The sequence below is a fragment of the Syngnathus floridae genome, chromosome 17 (genome assembly GCF_059516105.1).
Source record: "Syngnathus floridae isolate MCC-2025c chromosome 17, RoL_Sflo_1.0, whole genome shotgun sequence".
In the NCBI taxonomy this organism is placed as follows: Eukaryota; Metazoa; Chordata; class Actinopteri; order Syngnathiformes; family Syngnathidae; genus Syngnathus; species Syngnathus floridae.
In genome coordinates this window covers 3,263,828-3,282,514 of record NC_142429.1, presented here as the reverse complement: position 1 = coordinate 3,282,514, position 18,687 = coordinate 3,263,828, and the positions used below count along the sequence as shown (strand labels likewise).

General features: G+C 46.4%; 3 protein-coding genes across 11 annotated transcripts; 2 read left to right on the top strand and 1 right to left on the bottom strand.

The window, feature by feature from the left end:
• Positions 1-225: 225 nt before the first annotated feature.
• LOC148383220 (uncharacterized) lies at positions 226-7,049 on the bottom strand. Of its 6 annotated transcripts, none has more exons than XM_088357070.1 (7): positions 6,909-7,049; positions 6,594-6,755; positions 5,667-5,810; positions 4,152-4,558; positions 1,816-2,459; positions 1,582-1,749; positions 226-1,162 (listed from the first exon to the last, which is right to left on the bottom strand). In XM_088357070.1, exons 4-7 carry the CDS (start codon positions 4,276-4,278, stop codon positions 338-340), a joined length of 1,764 nt encoding a protein of 587 aa, XP_088213196.1. In that variant the 5' UTR covers positions 4,279-4,558; positions 5,667-5,810; positions 6,594-6,755; positions 6,909-7,049; the 3' UTR covers positions 226-337. The 6 variants fall into 6 exon arrangements, with proteins under 6 accessions (XP_088213196.1, XP_088213200.1, XP_088213198.1 ...); XM_088357074.1 differs by having other exon boundaries at positions 226-1,111; XM_088357072.1 differs by having other exon boundaries at positions 6,594-6,671; positions 6,909-7,041.
• rnps1 (RNA binding protein S1, serine-rich domain) lies at positions 2,866-6,030 on the top strand. 2 transcript variants are annotated; one of them, XM_088357081.1, is made up of 7 exons: positions 2,866-2,996; positions 3,738-3,884; positions 4,344-4,502; positions 4,586-4,715; positions 4,803-4,956; positions 5,081-5,222; positions 5,722-6,030. In XM_088357081.1, exons 1-7 carry the CDS (start codon positions 2,881-2,883, stop codon positions 5,825-5,827), a joined length of 954 nt encoding a protein of 317 aa, XP_088213207.1. In that variant the 5' UTR covers positions 2,866-2,880; the 3' UTR covers positions 5,828-6,030. The 2 variants fall into 2 exon arrangements, with proteins under 2 accessions (XP_088213207.1, XP_088213206.1); XM_088357080.1 differs by having other exon boundaries at positions 4,317-4,502.
• Positions 6,581-12,308, top strand: LOC148383219 (arf-GAP with dual PH domain-containing protein 1-like). Of its 3 annotated transcripts, none has more exons than XM_088357079.1 (11): positions 6,581-6,769; positions 8,106-8,190; positions 8,298-8,389; positions 8,536-8,618; positions 9,645-9,757; positions 9,893-10,039; positions 10,598-10,681; positions 10,759-10,821; positions 10,888-10,959; positions 11,027-11,255; positions 11,586-12,308. In XM_088357079.1, exons 3-11 carry the CDS (start codon positions 8,301-8,303, stop codon positions 11,618-11,620), a joined length of 915 nt encoding a protein of 304 aa, XP_088213205.1. In that variant the 5' UTR covers positions 6,581-6,769; positions 8,106-8,190; positions 8,298-8,300; the 3' UTR covers positions 11,621-12,308. The 3 variants fall into 3 exon arrangements, with proteins under 3 accessions (XP_088213205.1, XP_088213203.1, XP_088213204.1); XM_088357077.1 differs by having other exon boundaries at positions 8,060-8,190; XM_088357078.1 differs by lacking the exons at positions 6,581-6,769; positions 8,106-8,190; positions 8,298-8,389; positions 8,536-8,618 and having other exon boundaries at positions 8,900-9,757.
• Positions 12,309-18,687: the final 6,379 nt, after the last annotated feature.

The following is an 18,687-nucleotide window of genomic DNA, read 5'->3' as shown; positions in this document are numbered from 1 at the left end:
ATCTTAGCAATAACAATAACTTAAATTAAAAAAAAATATCGTTGACGATGATCAACATTATAACAATTCATTTCCTGAATTTCACCCCGGGATTAATAAAGTATCTGTCTAGCTAGCTAGCTAGCTAGCTGGCCGCACACATACTCACACACGTGTCGACTTCAATAATAGCAAAAAAAATATTTGTTCATATTTGTACATCTTCCACAACCGACCAACTCCGTGGACTGTTCCACTATTTCCTGTGGCATTTTTATTTTGGAAAACAATTGGCAGTCGCACTTCCATTGTACTTAGGAAATAAATATGTCCAATCCAATAAGAGGCTACACTCAGGCTAGGGTCCTTCAACTTTGATAATATTGAGGTGTTGATCCTGCATAGTCCGGAAATCGTCCGTCTTGCTGAATCCCTGCGGATGCGAGCGCTCATAGTCGGGTGCGTATGACTGGGCGTAGGGCGCCAAGGGAGTCTGGCAGTTTTGTTGAGGGTACGGGCCCGCCGGGTACGCTTGCTGCGTGTGCGAGTGTGTGTGAGTGAGCAGGAGGTTCTCGGTGCTGCTACACGGCGGGAAGCCGTCCGTGCCGTCGGGGCTCAGGATGGCCAGTTTGAAGGGCTCGACAGGTTCCAGACTCTCCAGTGAGTCGTAGGCCGTTTGGGTTTGGCTGCACCGGCCCAAGGTGACTCGGTTAAAGTTGAAGGTGTCTTGGTTGAAGGCGGAAGAGGTGGTGGACAAACAAGAAGGGGAGGGGGTTTTGCTCAGCGTTTGCCGGGTGTTCCCGCAGGGTCTCGCTTTGGACGCCAGGGTCTGCAGCACGCCAAGGATCTGCTTCTGGATGTGAGTCTGCTGCGCCTGCTCCGTCTCCAAGCGGCTCTGCTGCTCCGCCAGCATCTTGACAGCCAGGCCCAGGCTGTGCACCTCGCAACCCAGCGCCCGGATCTGATCCTGAAGAGCGCCCCCCGCCCCGGTATCTCGGCTCGGCTCACCAGCAGAGGTCCGCGCGTGGAGGACGGCGCCCCCGGGTGACGTTAATGGAGCCGCCGAACGGCCGGCGAGCTGGATTTCAACTCGAGGCGCCGTGTGAAGGGAGCGCACAGACAGACCCGGCCTCTGTGGGACAAACCGTCTGGTCATGTCTGTACCGCCATCTTCCAGTGTGGACTGAGAAATGAGATTGAAACAAGACTCTATATTTTGGCTGATATCATAGTGGAAATGTCTTGCAAAATCACCCCCCTCCAAAAAAAGAAAAAAAATTTAAAAATCAATGAAGTGTATTAATTTCTTTCCAGGGACTTATAAAGCACATCCATCTATATCAGTAAAAGAACACAAAGCAAACAATAGCACATCATGTGTCATGTACTGTCCATCTCTAAAAAGAGGACACTTAATTATTGCATGTGCAATCACAATCGCATCGAGACTAGTCCAGGGAAGTGATCAGCTCATGATCCAAAGCATACCACAGCATACACGGCACACTCATGTCATTTTTCTGTTAATTCATTTGTCTATCTATGGATAGGTAGGACACATGATCCAAAGCATATCTCATCACGTATCCTTCATTTTCTCACCTTTTCTGCGGTCAGATCATAATATGTTGGTGCTGTTGTTGTTGCTGCTGCTGGTGCTGTTGTTGTTGCTGCTGCTGGTGCTGATGATGATGATGCTGATGGCGGTGGTGGTGGTGGTTGTTGTTGCTGTCTTTGGACATGTGCGTGTTCTCTCAATAGTGATGTCACCTGGTGGGATCAAATTCAAATGATGTCCAGGCTTGTTGACACAGGCAAGAATGCAAACAATCGGACCTTCATCCTGTGCATCAGCGCTTTATCCAAAATGCGTTTACGGGCCATTATAGAACTGGTGGCGGGGGAGGGCGTCACCCTCCTCCTGGCCAAGGCCACAGACGCTGTTACAGGACAAGTCGCCGCACTGCTCTCGGGGCTTTGCTGACACTGCGCAAGAGACGTGACGCTCACGATCTGGACGTCGGTATCGTCCACACACTGCCGCCGCTGCTGCAGCTTCTGTCGCTGCTGTCTCTGGTGCGTTTCAGTCTCTACCCCGCTTTCCACACAGCGGGACGCTTTGGCATCGACATTTGCTTGCGTGGATGCCCGCTTGGCCAACTTGCTCAAGCTGGCGTTGCGCGATGCATCCCGTAGCAGGTGTTGCAGCCCTATGCCGCTCCAGGTCTCCTGCAGTCTCCCGACAAGATTTTGCAGGGGCGCCGGCGCTGCTGCGTTGCTCCCAGCCTCCGGAGGCCTGACTCTGCCCGGTCGTCTGCCTTGGAACTCCCTAAGGAACAGGTAGATGGCCTGCGCCGAGACCTTAATGTTCTCCAGCTCCAGCACGGCCTTAATCTTGCGGAAACTCAGGCCAGCTTTCCTCAGCTCCACCACTTTGCGCTTGGCGGCGGCGTCCAGACGACCCATGGCGCGGTTTGTATCTGTGGAAGGGAACATCGTGTGATCCAAAGCACACCACATCATTGGTTTTCCATCTATTGAAGAAACAGTTCTTGATAGAGAACGTACTGCATCAATGAACAGCTCGTGGCTTCAACATCAGCCCTAGACAAAATGTTTACCAAGCCCTAACACATAGTGTATTTTGTAAAGAATTTACTCAAACAGCTATACATCACAAAAGCCGATGTGAATGCTCCAGTACCCATCAAACCCTGCTGTGATGTACAAAATCAATACAGGGCGAAAGCTTAGCGTCGAGCACTTACCTGCAGTAAAAAAAAAGAACAAAAACACTCGGTTACATTCGAGACGAGCCTCATTCGAAATTGCTCCGTCGCCAAGCTAACGTTTCGTTTTATTCATTTATTTATTCGTATTGAGGAGCCCGGACATAAACAAATGTCGAAAGTGGCGCTCAGGTATTGGCGTCATTTCCGAGTCGTGTCGTCATCAGCCAGCGACATTTCCCGAGGCCTGTCGTTGCACGGAATTGTACTACCAGTAACAAAAGACATGTAAGTTTACTATTTTATTCAATAGTTACAATTAAGATCATAATGATATTTGCTGATTCTCATTACATTCAACGATTTCCCATGTAGCGCGATGTTATACATATTTCCTATGACGAGATTTTAATGATTTGTTAAAAGCGCCGTGGAGTCCGTCTGCTGATTTGAATCGGCCTCAATGAAATTCAATGGCGGCGCGTTTGATTTTTTTCCCTCCAGTGTTTAAATTATTTGCTACCTATGTTATTTTACCGTATTCAGGTGTTGCCTTTCTAAATTTAAGTTCCTCAAATTGACAATACTTTGTTATACCGAAAACGATTTTTGAAAATTTGTTAAACTTGTGTAGCTAGCTAGCTAGCATGTAGCCATACGGCCATGTTAATTGATAATGCGCTACTAAATTAATTTGGTGCAAGCGCTGTACGTAGATTGTAAAATCGTGTTTGCTTGACGACGCCGGCCAGGTAGTTATGTAAAAACATATTCTTAATTGTAACAGTAATAATAATTGTCATTATCGTTATGTTGAGGTGTTCCTAATAGCTTGGATTTCTGTTTCAATCAATAAATACTTCAGTTATTGACAAGAAAAAAAAGTCTGGAAAAATAAAGTAAATCTCAGAAGAGGCGGTGGAGTTGTCTCCCACAAGCATGGGGGGGGGGGAGATGCTTAAAAACAGAAAACCACAGAATACTTATTTCAAGAACATATCCAGCATTAATAATTTTTTTCCCGGTAAGGGCTCCATCTCCTACTAAGCGCAAGGAAGAGGAGAAAACTAAAGATCGAGCTAAAGAAAAATCTGCCGGCAAGGACGGCGAAAAGGACAGAGGACGTGAGAAAGCGAAGAAGCGCCGCAGCGCCTCCACTGGAAGCAGCAGCAGCAGGTCTGAAGCATGCAACCACAAATCATTGGTGAATTAAACATACAAAGTCAATTTCGTAGGGAACAAAATTGATCCAACTTCAACCAAATTAATATGTGTAAGCACATACGTAAGCTGCACAGTCACAAATATATTACAGTGTGGACAAGGACATTACTTGCACCTGCCATACATTTTGTTGCTTCAAAACGTAAAAACTGTTTTGATCAGATCATTCAGAGAACTAGAATAAGTGATTCTGAAAATATTCACTAGTCGCAGCCCTACCTGTGTGATTGGCCTTTTTGCCATCCTTGGCACTCTTCTGTGGTGGAATCACTCGCAGGTTGAGAAAATTCAGCTCGAGGTCGACACCGTAGCGCTCGTGGGGTGCTTGACCCAGTTCGTCCCTCATAAATGAGCTACACGCTGACCAGCCACGTTTACAATCAGGTCCCGATCGAGCTCCTCTTCCAGCAGCAGTTCGGGTTCCAGCTCGGGCTCATCCAGTGGCTCCAGCTCGTCCGGAAGCAGCCGCTCTGGCTCCTCCAGCTCGCGATCCTCCTCCTCGTCCAGCTCCTCAGGCTCCCCCAGCCCCAGCCGCCGGCGCCATGACGCCCGCCGCCGCTCCCGCTCAGCGTGAGTCTGGCTTGATATTCCGCCCCGAGTTGAACTTCTTTGGCATGACCATCACCCTTGTTGTTGACGGCGTGAATGTACAGGTCCAAAACACAGAAGAGGGGAGAAGAAAAGGATAAGGAGAAAGATAAAGAAAAAGAGAGAAGGAAAAGAACCCCCAGCCCCAAACCAACCAAGGTTCACTTGGGGCGGCTGACCAGGAATGTCACCAAGGTCTGCCCTTTTGACACTCAAACACTTGCCCCGCTGTCCATAACAGAAAAATGATAAGTGTCCGGTTTTCTTCTCGCTGGCACACAGGATCACATCCAGGAGATCTTTGCCACCTACGGCAAAATCAAGTCGGTGGAGATGCCGATGGAGAGGCAGGTCCCGCACATGTCCAAGGGCTTCGCGTACGTCGAGTACGAGAGCCCCGAAGAGGCCCAGAAGGCTCTCAAGTACATGGACGGAGGTATCGTTTGCGGTCTAACGATGTTGTCAGCTGGCGGGATAAGGCGCGGGCGGCTTAGTACATCTCCGTCAAATATTTGTCCTTGTGAAAAAGATTTGTCTTGGCCGAATTGTTGCCTTCATAGGTCAGATTGATGGACAGGAGATCACAGCGGCCGCCGTGCTGCCCCAGAGGGTCCGTCCTCCGCCCCGTCGCCTGTCTCCCCCTCGCAGAATGCCACCTCCCCCGCCCATGTGGCGACGCAGCCCACCCCGCATGAGGAGAAGGTCAGTCTTCCTCACCCAACGCTCCTTTTTAATCAGCCAATCGTTTGGGAAGTCATCCGAGAGTAGTACGGTGGACAAAAGGCCAAAGAACTAGAGCGCCAAAATAGTTTCCCGCCCATTAAATGCGAAATTGATCCAAACTTCAGCTGGGACGACTTGCTGAGCGGTGTTTTACCTGCCTCCGCCATTTTGTGAATTTGCGCTTGAATGTCTTCACGCATGACGTCATCGCGCACGAGATATATGTGGGCCTGCGGCAGAAAATTAACTCCAGTGCGCACCATGGGTGTATTACAATTATCAAATTAATGTCCTATGAATCGATTGTCAAATTTTAATGGTATTGATTCAAAACAGATTACATAGAATTTTTTTACCCAGATTTAATGAACAGTTTCCATTTGTGCTTGTGTGAAAGAAACACTGCCACCACTTTTGACTTACCTTGAGCTCTTCTCGGAGGCTTCTTTTGACATGTTTTTTTCCAACGTCCTTTGAGGTCCCGCTCTCCGAGGAGGCGTTCGCCAGCCCGCCGCCGCTCTCGTTCCCGATCACCCGGTCGCAGGCGTCATCGCTCTCGCTCCAGCTCTAACTCATCCAGATAAAAATCTTTGAATGCTATTTCTTTTTTTATTATTGCAAATTTACAAGAAAACAAAGTTGTAAAACATGTTGTCCTCTTGGATTTTTTTTTCTGTCAGTACAAGTTTCTTGTAAATTCTGTTGGTTCTGATGAGTCCAATGAGACGATGATCCTTTACTCTGTATTGACTTTTAGAGTTTGAAAAATAAAACTTATGAAACATTACCAGTGGTTACTTGGTTTTATGATTTCTACACAAGTCGTTTGTAACCTCCTCCAAGCAGTAGGATTAAATTAAACGATTTTCTACAGTGCTCTGTCTTGACCAGCTTTGACCCTTCAACCTCACAGCTCTGAGGCAGACGTGCCAACTAAGCCGTTACTACGTTAGATGCAAGTTTGGCTTTACCACAAGAAGAAAACTGTCTCGTTAAGACATCTATTTGGAATACATGTACAACAATTCACATTTGCTACTCTCATCCAAAAAAGTATACATATATTTTTAATGGTCAATGTGAATTTACATCACTGTCAGTTATTTCCTTAAAACAACCAGATTGCTGAAACGCTAACTGCTGCTCAGTTACAGCTCCGTCTAACGTTTCACATTTCAATTACATTTAAGTGGTTTTTTTAGTTTTCATAAAAGTATTTACAACTGCCTTGCGGTTTACATAAGCATTTGGAAACTCGTAAACTGAGGGCCCCGGTCCAATTGCAATCTCAATGCAATACACGCTAATGACGCTAGAGGACTCTCGTTCGCTTTCGTCGAGCTTCCCTACCTCTGTGCAGCCTGTGCGTAAAGCGGCGTCTTCTGGTCATACGGGAGTTGAACTTTGTAACCCGGCGAGGAGAGTCGCCTTGAAGATGTTTTCAGAGCGAGAAAACAGCAGAAAGAGGCTGATGGAACTTCTGAACAAACCAGGAAATAGTCACTGTGCGGACTGTGGAGCGACAGGTAGATACGTGCTTTTGTCTCACATAAACACATGAGCAACAATAACATGTTGTACCCCTCCAGAAGCTTATAGAATTGTCCGTGTTCCGGGAGGACCCAAATGCATAACAAACAAATGTTTATCAGTGGAGATAATTACCAATTTGCGTTTGCTGCGTAGGCAAGGTGACAGGCTGTGACGAGGGAGCTAAAGCAGGTCCAGGATTGACTAAAGTCGTAAAATTAGGCAGGTGGTTGAGTATTGAGTATGTCTTAAGTAGGGCGCTGACGATGATAGAAGACAGCTGCTGAGTGACTTCAGCGCGCCACCCCTGAAATGACTTCCTATCAAACGCACGCACACCGAGGCCGCAGACCTACCAACAATAGCTTGCTAACGATATGCATCATGATGCATTTAGAAAAATGACAAACATAAATTTGGGGGAATTGTTTTAAATAATTGTATCGTTTCACAGTGCTTTTTGTGTGCACTTTCAACTAATTGTGCCTTCTTATTATTTTTGGTCACTTCTATAGCTCCATCAAAAAACACCTAAGGGTTTTTTGTTTTTGCTGCTCAAGGAGAAGCTCATACATCAAAAGATATCAATTATATCCACCGCTCTCATAATCATTGGCACCCGTTGTGTTCTTTAGCTCTTGATGAATTAATTTTATCCCCGTAAATAATATGGACGTACACCAAAATGAAAAACAAATCAAGCATATTTATTCAGTGGTAACAAAATATTAAATTATGAAATAATTCTTATATGTACTCCAAAGCACGTCTGTTAATACTTTGCAGGCAACAAAACGGCACCTGCTCTTCTCCAATATTGTTTCTCGAGGTGACAGAGTACAGAAAGAGTGATTTTCAACTGTTCCTCTTCGCACAATATCTCAAAATCATGCCACAACCTGGGTCTTCTCCACAGGTTCTCATGGGATTGAGGTCTGGGGATAGAGGTGCTCATGGGAGTATCTTGATTCTGTATCTGTTCAAGCCTTTCTACAATTTTGCGTGCGAAAGTACGCTTTTGCAGTTCAACTGGAATTCATTTGAAGCCAATAATTATGGAGGGCACTGTTCTATGACTAAGAGCCCCATTTCCATGAGTGGCAATTTCGGACTACTTTTTGGCACTTTACAAGGGCACTTCAAAGACTGACTGTTCATAAGAGATTTTGCCAGAATACCCTGGACTAGAAGTCAAAACATTTCGTGTGCGTGTGTGCGTGTGCGTGTGCGTGCGTGCGTGCGTGCGTGCGCGCGTGCGCGCGTGCGCATGTGTGTGCGTGTTGTAGCTCCAGAGTGGGCATCGTACACTCTCGGCGTGTTTGTGTGCCACAGCTGCTCAGGCCTTCACAGAAACATCGCACACATCAGCAAGGTGAAGTCTCTCCTGCTGGACCCATGGACCACAGCACAACTGGAGGTGAACGCTGTTTTTTTCCAGTGAAAAAAAAAAAGCATGCATGCTGGAGCAGCTTGCACGCATATTGTCGCCAAACATGACATTTCTGTCTTCCTTCCTTCATGCAGTTGATGGACTCAGTGGGCAACCACGCAGCCAAGGCTACTTACGAGCAGACGGTCCCCGCGTTCTACTTTCGGCCCACTCCCAAAGACTGTGCGTGAGTGACATGCCAAACTTTTGTCCGTAGGCGTCTTGGAAAACTAACAAGTCGGGCTACTCGTATCTTACAAGGATAACAAAGTTAAGGTTTGGAATGCACCGCAATCAACAATGAAACCTAACAATTGTCGTCTGGTTCGGCAGGCTTTTACGAGAGCAGTGGATCCGCGCCAAGTACGAGAGGAAGGAGTTCATGCCGGGGGGTAGGCAGGAGTCCTACTCAGTAGGTAAGAGTTCATGCCTGTATGCTGTAGGCCAGCCATGTGTCACTCTCCTCAAGCACCCCTTTCTTTAAAGATGTGTACTTTCTCTAATTCTTCTTCTTCTTTTTTTAATCTACGTGCACCAGAGAATGTCTGGGAGATGCAAATCTTTCAGTTGAAGCACAACCAAAGTAAACTACTTCCTCCTTTGGGTTTGTGTTCATCATCAACGACACTTGAAGTCTCAAGTCATCTGTCCACGGGACATGAATCGAATTGGTGTTTGTGTCGATCCACAGTTTGCGTTTGAACCGGTTGACGCGAATGCTATTTGGTTTTGCGGCTTTTTACCTTGTTTGCTAGTATTAGGCTAACCAAACTGATCCAAGTGGAGCATGTGGATCTGATTGGTCCACCCTTGCTCAGTGCGGCCATCCTCCGTCAGTAGCTCCTTGTCTCATTGTGCTATTCAGTAATGCGGCTGCCAGGAAGAACGGGGCACCGTTTGCAAGTGACTCTGCGTGTTCCGAATGGCCGATCCCAATGGATAATCCGACATGCCACGCTTCCCTTGTACACTCTTTGCAGGGGAAGGAAGCGCATTATCATCCATTTCAGACTTGCAGCACACTCGAAAGGAAGAAGATGACGCTGTCGCTTTTGTCTCTGTGGTGTCGGGGCCTGTGTTATGCAACGATAAGCCACATCTTCCTGCAGTGCAATTTCTGGTTTGCACACACTTGGAGCGTTGGAAACAAATACGATGGGTCCAGTCGATTTCAGTGAGCGCGCACGTAACGGGGCAAAGCCCAGTGTTTGCCACAAAAGAAAAACAAGGCGTCTTTGGGATATTTTCACATCTTAAGAGTAAGGCGGAGTGTGCTCACGCTCCATGTGAAGATGCTGCCTGCGCACACAAAAATACTATTGTTACTTGCAGAACGGTGGCCACATGGCGTTTGACCAACTGTATTTATGTGTCGGGATGTTTGCAGCTCCTGTTGCGGCGCCCGGAATATAATCCCGCACTGTGGTGTCGTTGTGTGTTAGGCTACCGGGAGGGGTTTCTATGGAAACGAGGCAAAAATAACGGACAGTATCTCAGCCGAAAATTCGTCCTGTGCGAACAAGAGGGGGTGCTCAAGTATTTCAACAAGCACGATGTGAGTGGTGAAGATTGTCGTGTGAGCTTCTTGTAGAAGAGACAAATACTGCAAATGCATTTATAGATAGAAAGCGGAACTTCAGCAGTAGACAAATGTTGGACAAATGCAGCCATTTTTTTGTATATTGTACAGGGGAGAGAGCCCAAAGCGATCATGAGCATTGCTACACTGAACACCACCTTCCAGCCCGTTAAAATTGGCACAGCCCACGGTCTTCAGATAAGCTACCTGAAGGATGAGAACCCTCGCAATCTCTTTGTCTACCACGAGGATGGCAAGGTGCGCCGCTAGCTATGCGCAATTCAATGCCGCTTAATGCAGCTGCGCGCATTCGCCGAGATTGGCACCTACGGATGACGTTCATCGAGCGCCCATTCAAAGGAGGTTTGTGCTCTACAGCCAAACTTGGAGTCATTTACTGCCTGTCGTCTGTCTGAACTACAGTACGTCATTCCAATCTGATAACAATCGAAGAAATCGATTCGCACTAGTTTGCTCCCAAGGCCCTCCCCCAAACGGACGCTTGCAATCAAAACGGCAGACTTTTTGGGAATCGGCCGGTGTGGCCGCTCACGGTTAGGGCTGCCTGCCAAATTTCACCTCGACAACTGCCGTGCTGCAATCAGCCGACATCTCGACAACACAGACACCTGGAAATGGCAAAATGGCCAACTGTGTCTTTTAGGCCAACAGCGGAACCTCGCGAGGCTTTTGGAAAGTCTGCTTACGATTGACATGAATTTCACGCGGCGAGGCCACAGTGGCTCTGGCTCTCGATCCGGCGCTTGTGATTTTGCGCTTTGAGCGACTTGGTGAGGAAAGTGTCGTTCTCCAAAGGAAATGGTGGACTGGTTCAATGCCATCCGAGCGGCCAGATTGAGTTTACTGCGGGTGGCCTTCCCCGGAGCTCCTGTGGCTGACGTAAGTCTTGCGACGGCTGCTCATCGGCAATCGACTAATGACATCAATCAACTCTTTTTCTTGTTCTGTTCTTCCAGCTGCTGCCCAAGTTAACCAGGGACTATGTGAAACAGGGCTTTATGGAGAAGACCGGTCCCAAGGTGAAGTCGGTCGTTCTCGCCCATACGCAGTAAAATTACGCCTCATCATGGTTCTCGCATGTGCAGCACACAGAGGGCTTTAAGAAGAGATGGTTCTGCATGGATGAGAGGAGGCTCATGTACTTCAAAGATCCCCTGGTGGGTCCGCCGGCACCACCTTCCCGACTCATGTCTTTTGGGCTGACGCGACTGCCTGCTTTGCAAGGACGCCTACGCGCGAGGCCAGGTCTTCATCGGCAGTCAGGAAAACGGCTACGACGTCCTGCCGGGCCTCCCGCCGGGTGTTCACAGCTCACGCTGGCAGTACGGAATCACTGTGGCCACGCCGGACAGGACCTATCTTTTTGCCTGTGAGAGCGAGAAGGAGCGGACAGGCTGGATAGCGGCATTTCACACATTCATCGGCTGCCCAATGCTCCCTCAAGAGTATGCCGGTATGTTCCATCTCCAGCCGGGTGGCCTCCTGCTTAACTTTAGTCATCCATTTGAAGAGATTATACACGCACATGGATCTGAAGTTAAAAAGCGTGCAGCTCAGAGGAGGCATCAGATCCGGCATCCGATAGGCGCGGGCTCGGCGGCGTGATAAGCATGAGACACCAGTGGGAAAAGCATCTCTGCTCATTCCTGCATGCCCGCTGAGCAATCTAAATATGCACAAAGCTGCTCTTTGGAGTGTGCACATTTTGGTAGCATTACATTGAAGTATGTTATTTGCATGTTATTTGTGTTTGTGACACCTCCCTCCCCCTTTCTTTCTGCAGTGGAGGCCCATTTTAAGCACCAACTTGACTATTAGGATCTCGACAACAAACTGGAGGATGGAGCCATTTTACCTGCCAGCGAGACAACGTCATGCCTAAGTGAGAACAAGCCGTTTCCATCTGGCAATTTCAACGTGGCGGCGCATCATGCATGAGCTCTTTTCTGTTTGCTCACTTCCCATTTGGATATGACTGCTTGATGCCGGGAGGAACATAAAACAATGTTATTGTTTGCAGTTAGGCTTCCCTAACCCTAACGCCATATTCTAGAGAGCAAAAATGGTGGCTCCCACCCGTAGGTGAGTAAATGCCATGTTTTGAATGTAGTCTTTTAGAATACATACTTGGTAGAGTAAAGTTTTAAAAAAAACACTTCAGTATCTATGTCAATTTTTGATTAAACTGGAAATCTTGACATGCTAGCTTGAGTTGAAGGTTACATTTCATGTTTGTTTGGAAAGCAGTGGGGTTGGTGCTGATCATTTAGAGCAGGGGTGGGCAATTAATTTTTACAAGGGGCCACATGAAAAACCTGAGTTGTGTCAGAGGGCCACACCTACGATAACTTAAACCTGCTCAATTTTCTTCCATTGTAAAATGCACTAAATTATTTATTTTAAATAGTTGGTACTGGTAATTAGAACAATACAATTATTCTGTTTATATTTATATTAAGCTATGTGAAATTGTGGTGTAAAGGTCAAATAAAAAAACAATTATTAATCAGTACAATTTATTCTTAACTTCTTTAACTTTTCCTCAAATGACAAAGCCGCTCCATCAATGGGTGTGAAGTTTGATAAAAAGTCCTTGTTGGGCTTGCAGTTTTGCTAGCAATGCATCAGCCTCTGATGTGCCCTGTTTATCAGACAGATGTATTTTTTCTCATGCTTGGTCGTGTAGTGGCGACTCAAATGATATTCTTTAAACACAGCGACCTGTGTACCACAAATCAGGCACATGGCTTTACCTTTCATTTCTGTAAAGAAATACTTGGCAGTCCATGTCTTGTTGAAAACACGGCGCTCCTTGTCCTTGCTCCTTTTTTTTTCTGAGGGTCAGCCTGCGTTTCTCGGGCAGCATTACTTCGCACTGTTCACCTTCACGCACAGCTCACATACACGTACGCTACACGGAAGTGCGACGCCTTTCAAAATAAAAGCGAAACAGTTGTATCGTACGCACGACACAAATTTTTTTTTTTTTTTTTTTAAATTACGATTGGCCTCATGCGGGCCGGACAGGGACGCACAAAGGGCCGGATGTGGCCCGCGGGCCGTAATTTGCCCAGATTTGATAGAGAATGGGTTCCACCTGTTTGGAGACGCACACCTGAAGGGGCGGGCCGTATCTGTGTCGGTGTCAATTTGGGCAGCAGCTAATGCAAGTGAACGCACCACTGCAATACCGCGATAGAGGACGCTATTTAGCCACACGTAAAAGACGTGAGTGATTTCAATGCAACTCCACCAGAAGGCGACACCTTTACAGGAGTTGTTTTGTAAACCAGTTTACCCATTTCCTTTTTTCCTAACTCGTTTTATTTATTTGCTCAACCACATTTTCGTTAGCGTTTACTGTTTTTATTTTTTTAACCAATAACCACCCCCATTTTAACATGTTTTTATAAATGCGTTAACCATGTGTTTTTAGGTGTATTTCCCATCCCATTTAGCATGTTTTTTTTTTTTTTTTTTTTTTTTTTTTTAACCAGGCCATGGTTTTTTTTACATGTAGACCACGTTGTAGTTTTACATTGTAGTTTTAGAGGTTTGCTGAAATGTCAAAAATAATTTGCTTGAGTGACAATCATCTTGCTTTAAAGATGCTTTCAAGTGGTCTAAGAGGACTGTGTGGCTCTGGCATGGTCTCAGACATTTGCCGCCAACTGCAGCTCAAATTGAAGCATTCCAGCTTTGCGCTTGCTCGAACAAGCCCAAACGTTGGAGAGTTTGCTGCAAGAGAAGGTGACTGGCAGGAACTATATCGTTCCCGTCTTCCCTCCAAATCATCCAGTAGCCTCTGCAGCGCATTCCGACTGATTGGTTCTACCCGCCCGGGCAGCTGTCACCACGGCAACAGCTGAAGGTTTAATACGGAACGGACTGACGTCGAGCTCCCTTACCATCTTGTATGGATGAACTATACTGACAGCTCATTTCAGATGAACGACATTATTTTGGTCTTTTGTTTGCTTTTTCAAATGAAAGGCCACGCACAAAGACTTTGGCACTTCTGCTATGAGGCAAACACAATGTAAAAAAAGGGTCCAATTTTTGAGGACCATTTGTTGAAGAAGTTTTTTAATGTACGCGTGGTCATCAGTGTGTAGGCCTCCACCCGGCGACATGTGTCAGTTTACGCAGGCTCAGGTGCCCAAAACCATTGACTGTGGTGGCTGACCACTCGCTCAAACCAACCTAGTCTCGACAACTGTTGATCAATTGGCCGCCTCACATGCTCATTCAGCTGTGTGTGTGTGTGTGTGTGTGCGTGCATGTGTGTGCGTGTGTGTTAGAAAAAAAATGTTGTATTACATATTTTAAAGTATTTTAAGTATTATGAGTGTTGTATTGTGTATGATTTGATTTTTTTAATTAAATCATGACAACAAACACACACACACAAGGTGTGAGCGCAAAAAGTGCAGTGTGCAGTGTGTGTTTGAAAGAAAGTGCATGGGGTGTGTGGGTGAGTGAGTGTGAACGTGTGTGTTTGTGTGTTGTGTATTTGTAGAGTAATTGCAGTTGTGACAGCTGGGATGAAAGAGTGGGGGCGTCGTATGTGTGATGGGAGGAGGTGCCAACAAGAGCAAGTGTCTCTTTACTTTCACATAGCGCGCACGTGTACGTGTGTGTGCCTGCCTGTGTGTGTGTGTGTGTGTGTGTGTGTGTGTGTGTGTGTGCGCGTGCGTGTGCGTGTGCGCGTGCGCGTGGTTCTTCTGTCCGTTCACTTACATTGTGTACATCTGTGTTTGTTTATCATCTCTTTAGGGTCTGATGTTATGTACAATATGGAGCTTTGTTAAATGAAGTATCTGCATATGATTGTGCTGTATATGTGACGCATGCAATTAGTAATTGCTCATTCATTTTGGTTTTCACGTACATAAATGTTGGGTGATGAACAGGGCCTTGCGCAATCCATTTTCATGGCATATTCTCAAAAGGATCCATTTTGACACCATCTTCAGGCCAGATGAGACACCAAAATACACACAAAGATCAGTGGAATTCAGTAATGCTGTCACATTTGGGAGAATCTTCAAGGAATAGTTAGACCGCTGCGTAATGAGAGCGCCTAAAGTAGAAGAACAAGGTGTTGCACGTCAAAATGCTATTTCCCATGTTAGCGACACTTGCCTGGGCATGTTTGTGTCCGCTGTTCGAGTAGGTGAGGTCACCCCAGCCACAGAGGCCGGCTGGCTGCGATGAGGTCATCGTGCTGGGCGGATTAAGGCGGTGACAACTGGTGCTGAGGCCGCTGCCAGGGCCAAGCGGGTCATTCGCGTCTGGGACGCTCCTCCATCTTCTCCTGGCCGCCACTCTCGTCTTTTCATGAGCCGCCTATTGGCTGCGGCCCAGTGCGAGGATTGCCAGGACCGCAGCGGGAAGCCGCAGTTGTTGTCGGGCTTCTTTTCACTCCTCGCCTCTTGGCTGGGAGCGCAGAAGAAGGACAAGATGACGGTGAAAAAGAAGAGCTCGGGTTACCGCACAAACACGCTCATCAACTCAATTATGCAACACTTTGAGGATAAATTGAGATAAATTTGGGATTATGAGGCAGACAGATGCCATGTGACCACATGAGCAGATGGAGGCTGCGGAGAAGGAACATGCAGGCTATTTTATCAAAGTGTGTATACAGCTTTTGCCTGGTTCCTGTGTAACTGCTTACCCCTCCCCTCTATGCTCACGAAGCAGGGGGAAAAAGTAGGAATGGATTCAGGGCATTTCTATTCATTTCAACAAAGAAAGATAATTTGAAAAAGGAATGTTGTATCTCAGGGCGCCAGTTACTGTATGTATAAAGCCAGCACAGACACAAAATGTACACACACCACAACAGCTGCTCACATGTCCGCAGTGACCACCACCAGTGAATCTCCCCCTCAACTGTTTTTATGACAGGAAAAGGGTTTGTTTTCCATCACACAGACAGAAACATGGACGCATTGACAGGAAGCTTACATCTTCCCGCACACCGCTCATGACTTCCTCACCTTCTTCTTCATTCACATTCCTTTGCTTAAAGTGCAGCCAAGCACACAACAAACGCTGTCTCTTTCTAACCAGCCCTAAATGGACCTTCTGTGAAATTCGTTCAATTTCATGCAGACTAAACCCAGAAACCTGATGCTGGCTTTCCTTCAGCGAAATGAAGAAACAAATTTAAACAACGTACAGCATGTATACGTATGTGTAAAAGTAATGAAAGGGATTTAGACGGTTCTTAAACAAAGGGGGATAAAAGAACGTGAACCTGGAATCAATAATCACATTTTACTATTTGGGCTTAACGAGAGAGAGAGAGGAGGGCGGGTAGAAGCATCTTCCCTCGTGGAAGATGTCGCGGGGACTGGAAGAGCCGTTGGGAACAAGGAGGGCGTGGGAGATCCTGGTCACTTGGTTACTTCCTGTTAGGGTCACCAGAGATTATCCTAGATTAGCTATGTTCTCTATCTCCGCAAATTTTACTCCACCAATAGAAGCCCAGATAATTAGTACTTCTGGCATATATAACAATGACCAGGGACGTGCGGACGCCTCCCCTGCCATCATGAAAAGGGGAAAAACAAATGTAATTGTTTTTATTATAAAGTCATTTTCCTTTTAATTTCAATAGTTGTGTATCATTTTGAACCAAAATCGCAGAATTTTTATAGTTATTTTAAAACCGAAGACGATTCGCTCGGAGGAGCCAACTTCCTGTCTAGCCTCTTCTGAGGATTGCGTAATCACATGGCTGCCTATGTTGACAGTCTATGCAGTTAGACAGAACTGCTCTGTCTTTATGTCGCTGTTTAAGTGTTCAAACACTGTGGCTATATTAACTAATTTCCGTAGTTAAGCTGATGTATTCAATATCTAGTGTTTTTTATCATCTGTCTGTACCGTCGTGTTTCTTAAGATGAACAAAACGGCTTTGAAAAGAGACCTTACGGAGGCTACAAAAAAGGTTCTCCAGCCTTATGGCTGGGGGTGTTAGTGATCCCGGGATGCTTCATGCACCTACCTGTAGAATAAGAGATCTCCAGTTCAAATTTACAGTGAGCAACTGAGTAGCAGTTGTCCATTTATTTCATTTTACATTCGGGTTCCCCCGACCTCCTGCTTCGACCGAAAATCCATAGTTGAAAATCATTTGGATATGTAATCCTTCATTGTAAAATGAATTGTAAAAAGGGGGGGGTGGGGGAGTTACATTTCGTTTTACAATGAAGGATTACATATCCAAACGATTTTCAACTATGGAATTTCGGTCAAAGCAGGAGGTCATCGGTAAAGGAAGAGCAACTCCGGAGTTAAAAGGTTTGATTCGGACAACGGGACTTCGGAAGGGAGTGGTACGCACGATGTAAAACAAGTTTTTGATTCCATGTGCTTTCTTGAGTGTTTTTGTGTGTGAAGACTGCTGATATGAGATTTTAATTAAAATAGTTCAAATTAAATAATGAATAAGCCACACTAGAGCAGCGTACCCCAACCTTTTTTGTGACACGGTTAGGTGCCGGACGAATTTTACCCGGGGGGGTGACGTCAGTGCCTCCCCAGTCATGAACCTCACCGCACGTCGCTAACAATGACAGTCCACAGGATGAGCAGAGAGCATATGGTTCATCACCTGTTTGTGTCTTTGCTATATGACGACAGGGAGTCTGTCCTCTGCGCTGGCACGTATTCAGGGAATGCAGGGACAATTCAAACTGCGCTGTGTCCAATAATCAGATTGATTTTGTCACAACTCGTCCCTGGTTGTTTTATTATGTGTATATGTTACCATGGTTTCTGTTCGTGTCGCACCTCCCCTCCTGTGTTACCCCATGATCAGTGTGATCACCCTCACCTGCCTCTCGTTACCTGTCTTGTATTTAAGTCCTGTCTGCCCCTCACTCCCCTGTCGGATTGTTGTCGTCTCATGTCTTCTTGTTTCTTGGTTCCTGTCTTTGTCAGTTCTGTTCCGGTTAGCCAGTCTGTCGGTCGCTCCGTTAAATTATGTTAGTTTGCCGGTTCTGTTGGTCTTGTTCCCCTCATCCTGCATTTGGTCGCCCTGCTCTATTCCGATCCTGACAGATTTATTAGTTTGGAGACCAAAAATGTAGCGTGTAGGAACGTATTTGGATATATATGGGTTTCTGCTTCACCCTCTGAGCATAACCGTGTAAATAATACATTTTAGTTGGAGATCGGCGGCATGGTGGCGCACTGGTTTGCATGTTCTCCCCGTGCCTGCGTAGGTTTTCTCCAGGTCCTCCGGTTTCCTCCCACATCCCAAAAACATGCTTGGTAGGCCGACTGAGCAATCTAAATTGCCCATAGGTGTGAGTGCGGAAGGTTGTTCGTCTCAATGTGCCCTGCGATTGGCTGGCAACCAGTTCAGGGTGTCCCTCGCCTACTGCCCGATGACATCCGGGATAGGCTCCAGCACGCCCGCGACCCCTGTGGGGTCAAGCGGTATGGATGGATGGATGGATCGTTGGATATCAACGTGATTATCGTAAAAATTGCAACAGCCCCTAAATCCATCATTTCACCATTATTTCTTGATAAGCTGTTTTTGCAGTCATCATCATCACAGATTATTAGCAATTTAGCTTAGCAATTTAACAAAGGGTGACCAGACGTTCTCTTTTTCCTGGACATTTCCTACTTTTGAGCCCTAAAAAAAATGTCGGGGGGAATTTCAAAATCGTCCGGGATTTTGTTGGACTGACTCAAACATAATACATGTACAGTACATTGTCAATACAATTGCCACTCCGTTCCATTTCACTCAATTCCAGTTTTTTCTGTATTGTTCACAAATACAACCTCAAATCTAGTCACTTTGCTACAAAGTAGGGTGGGCTGGCCAGTCTACACTGAGTGTTTACAAGCAATGC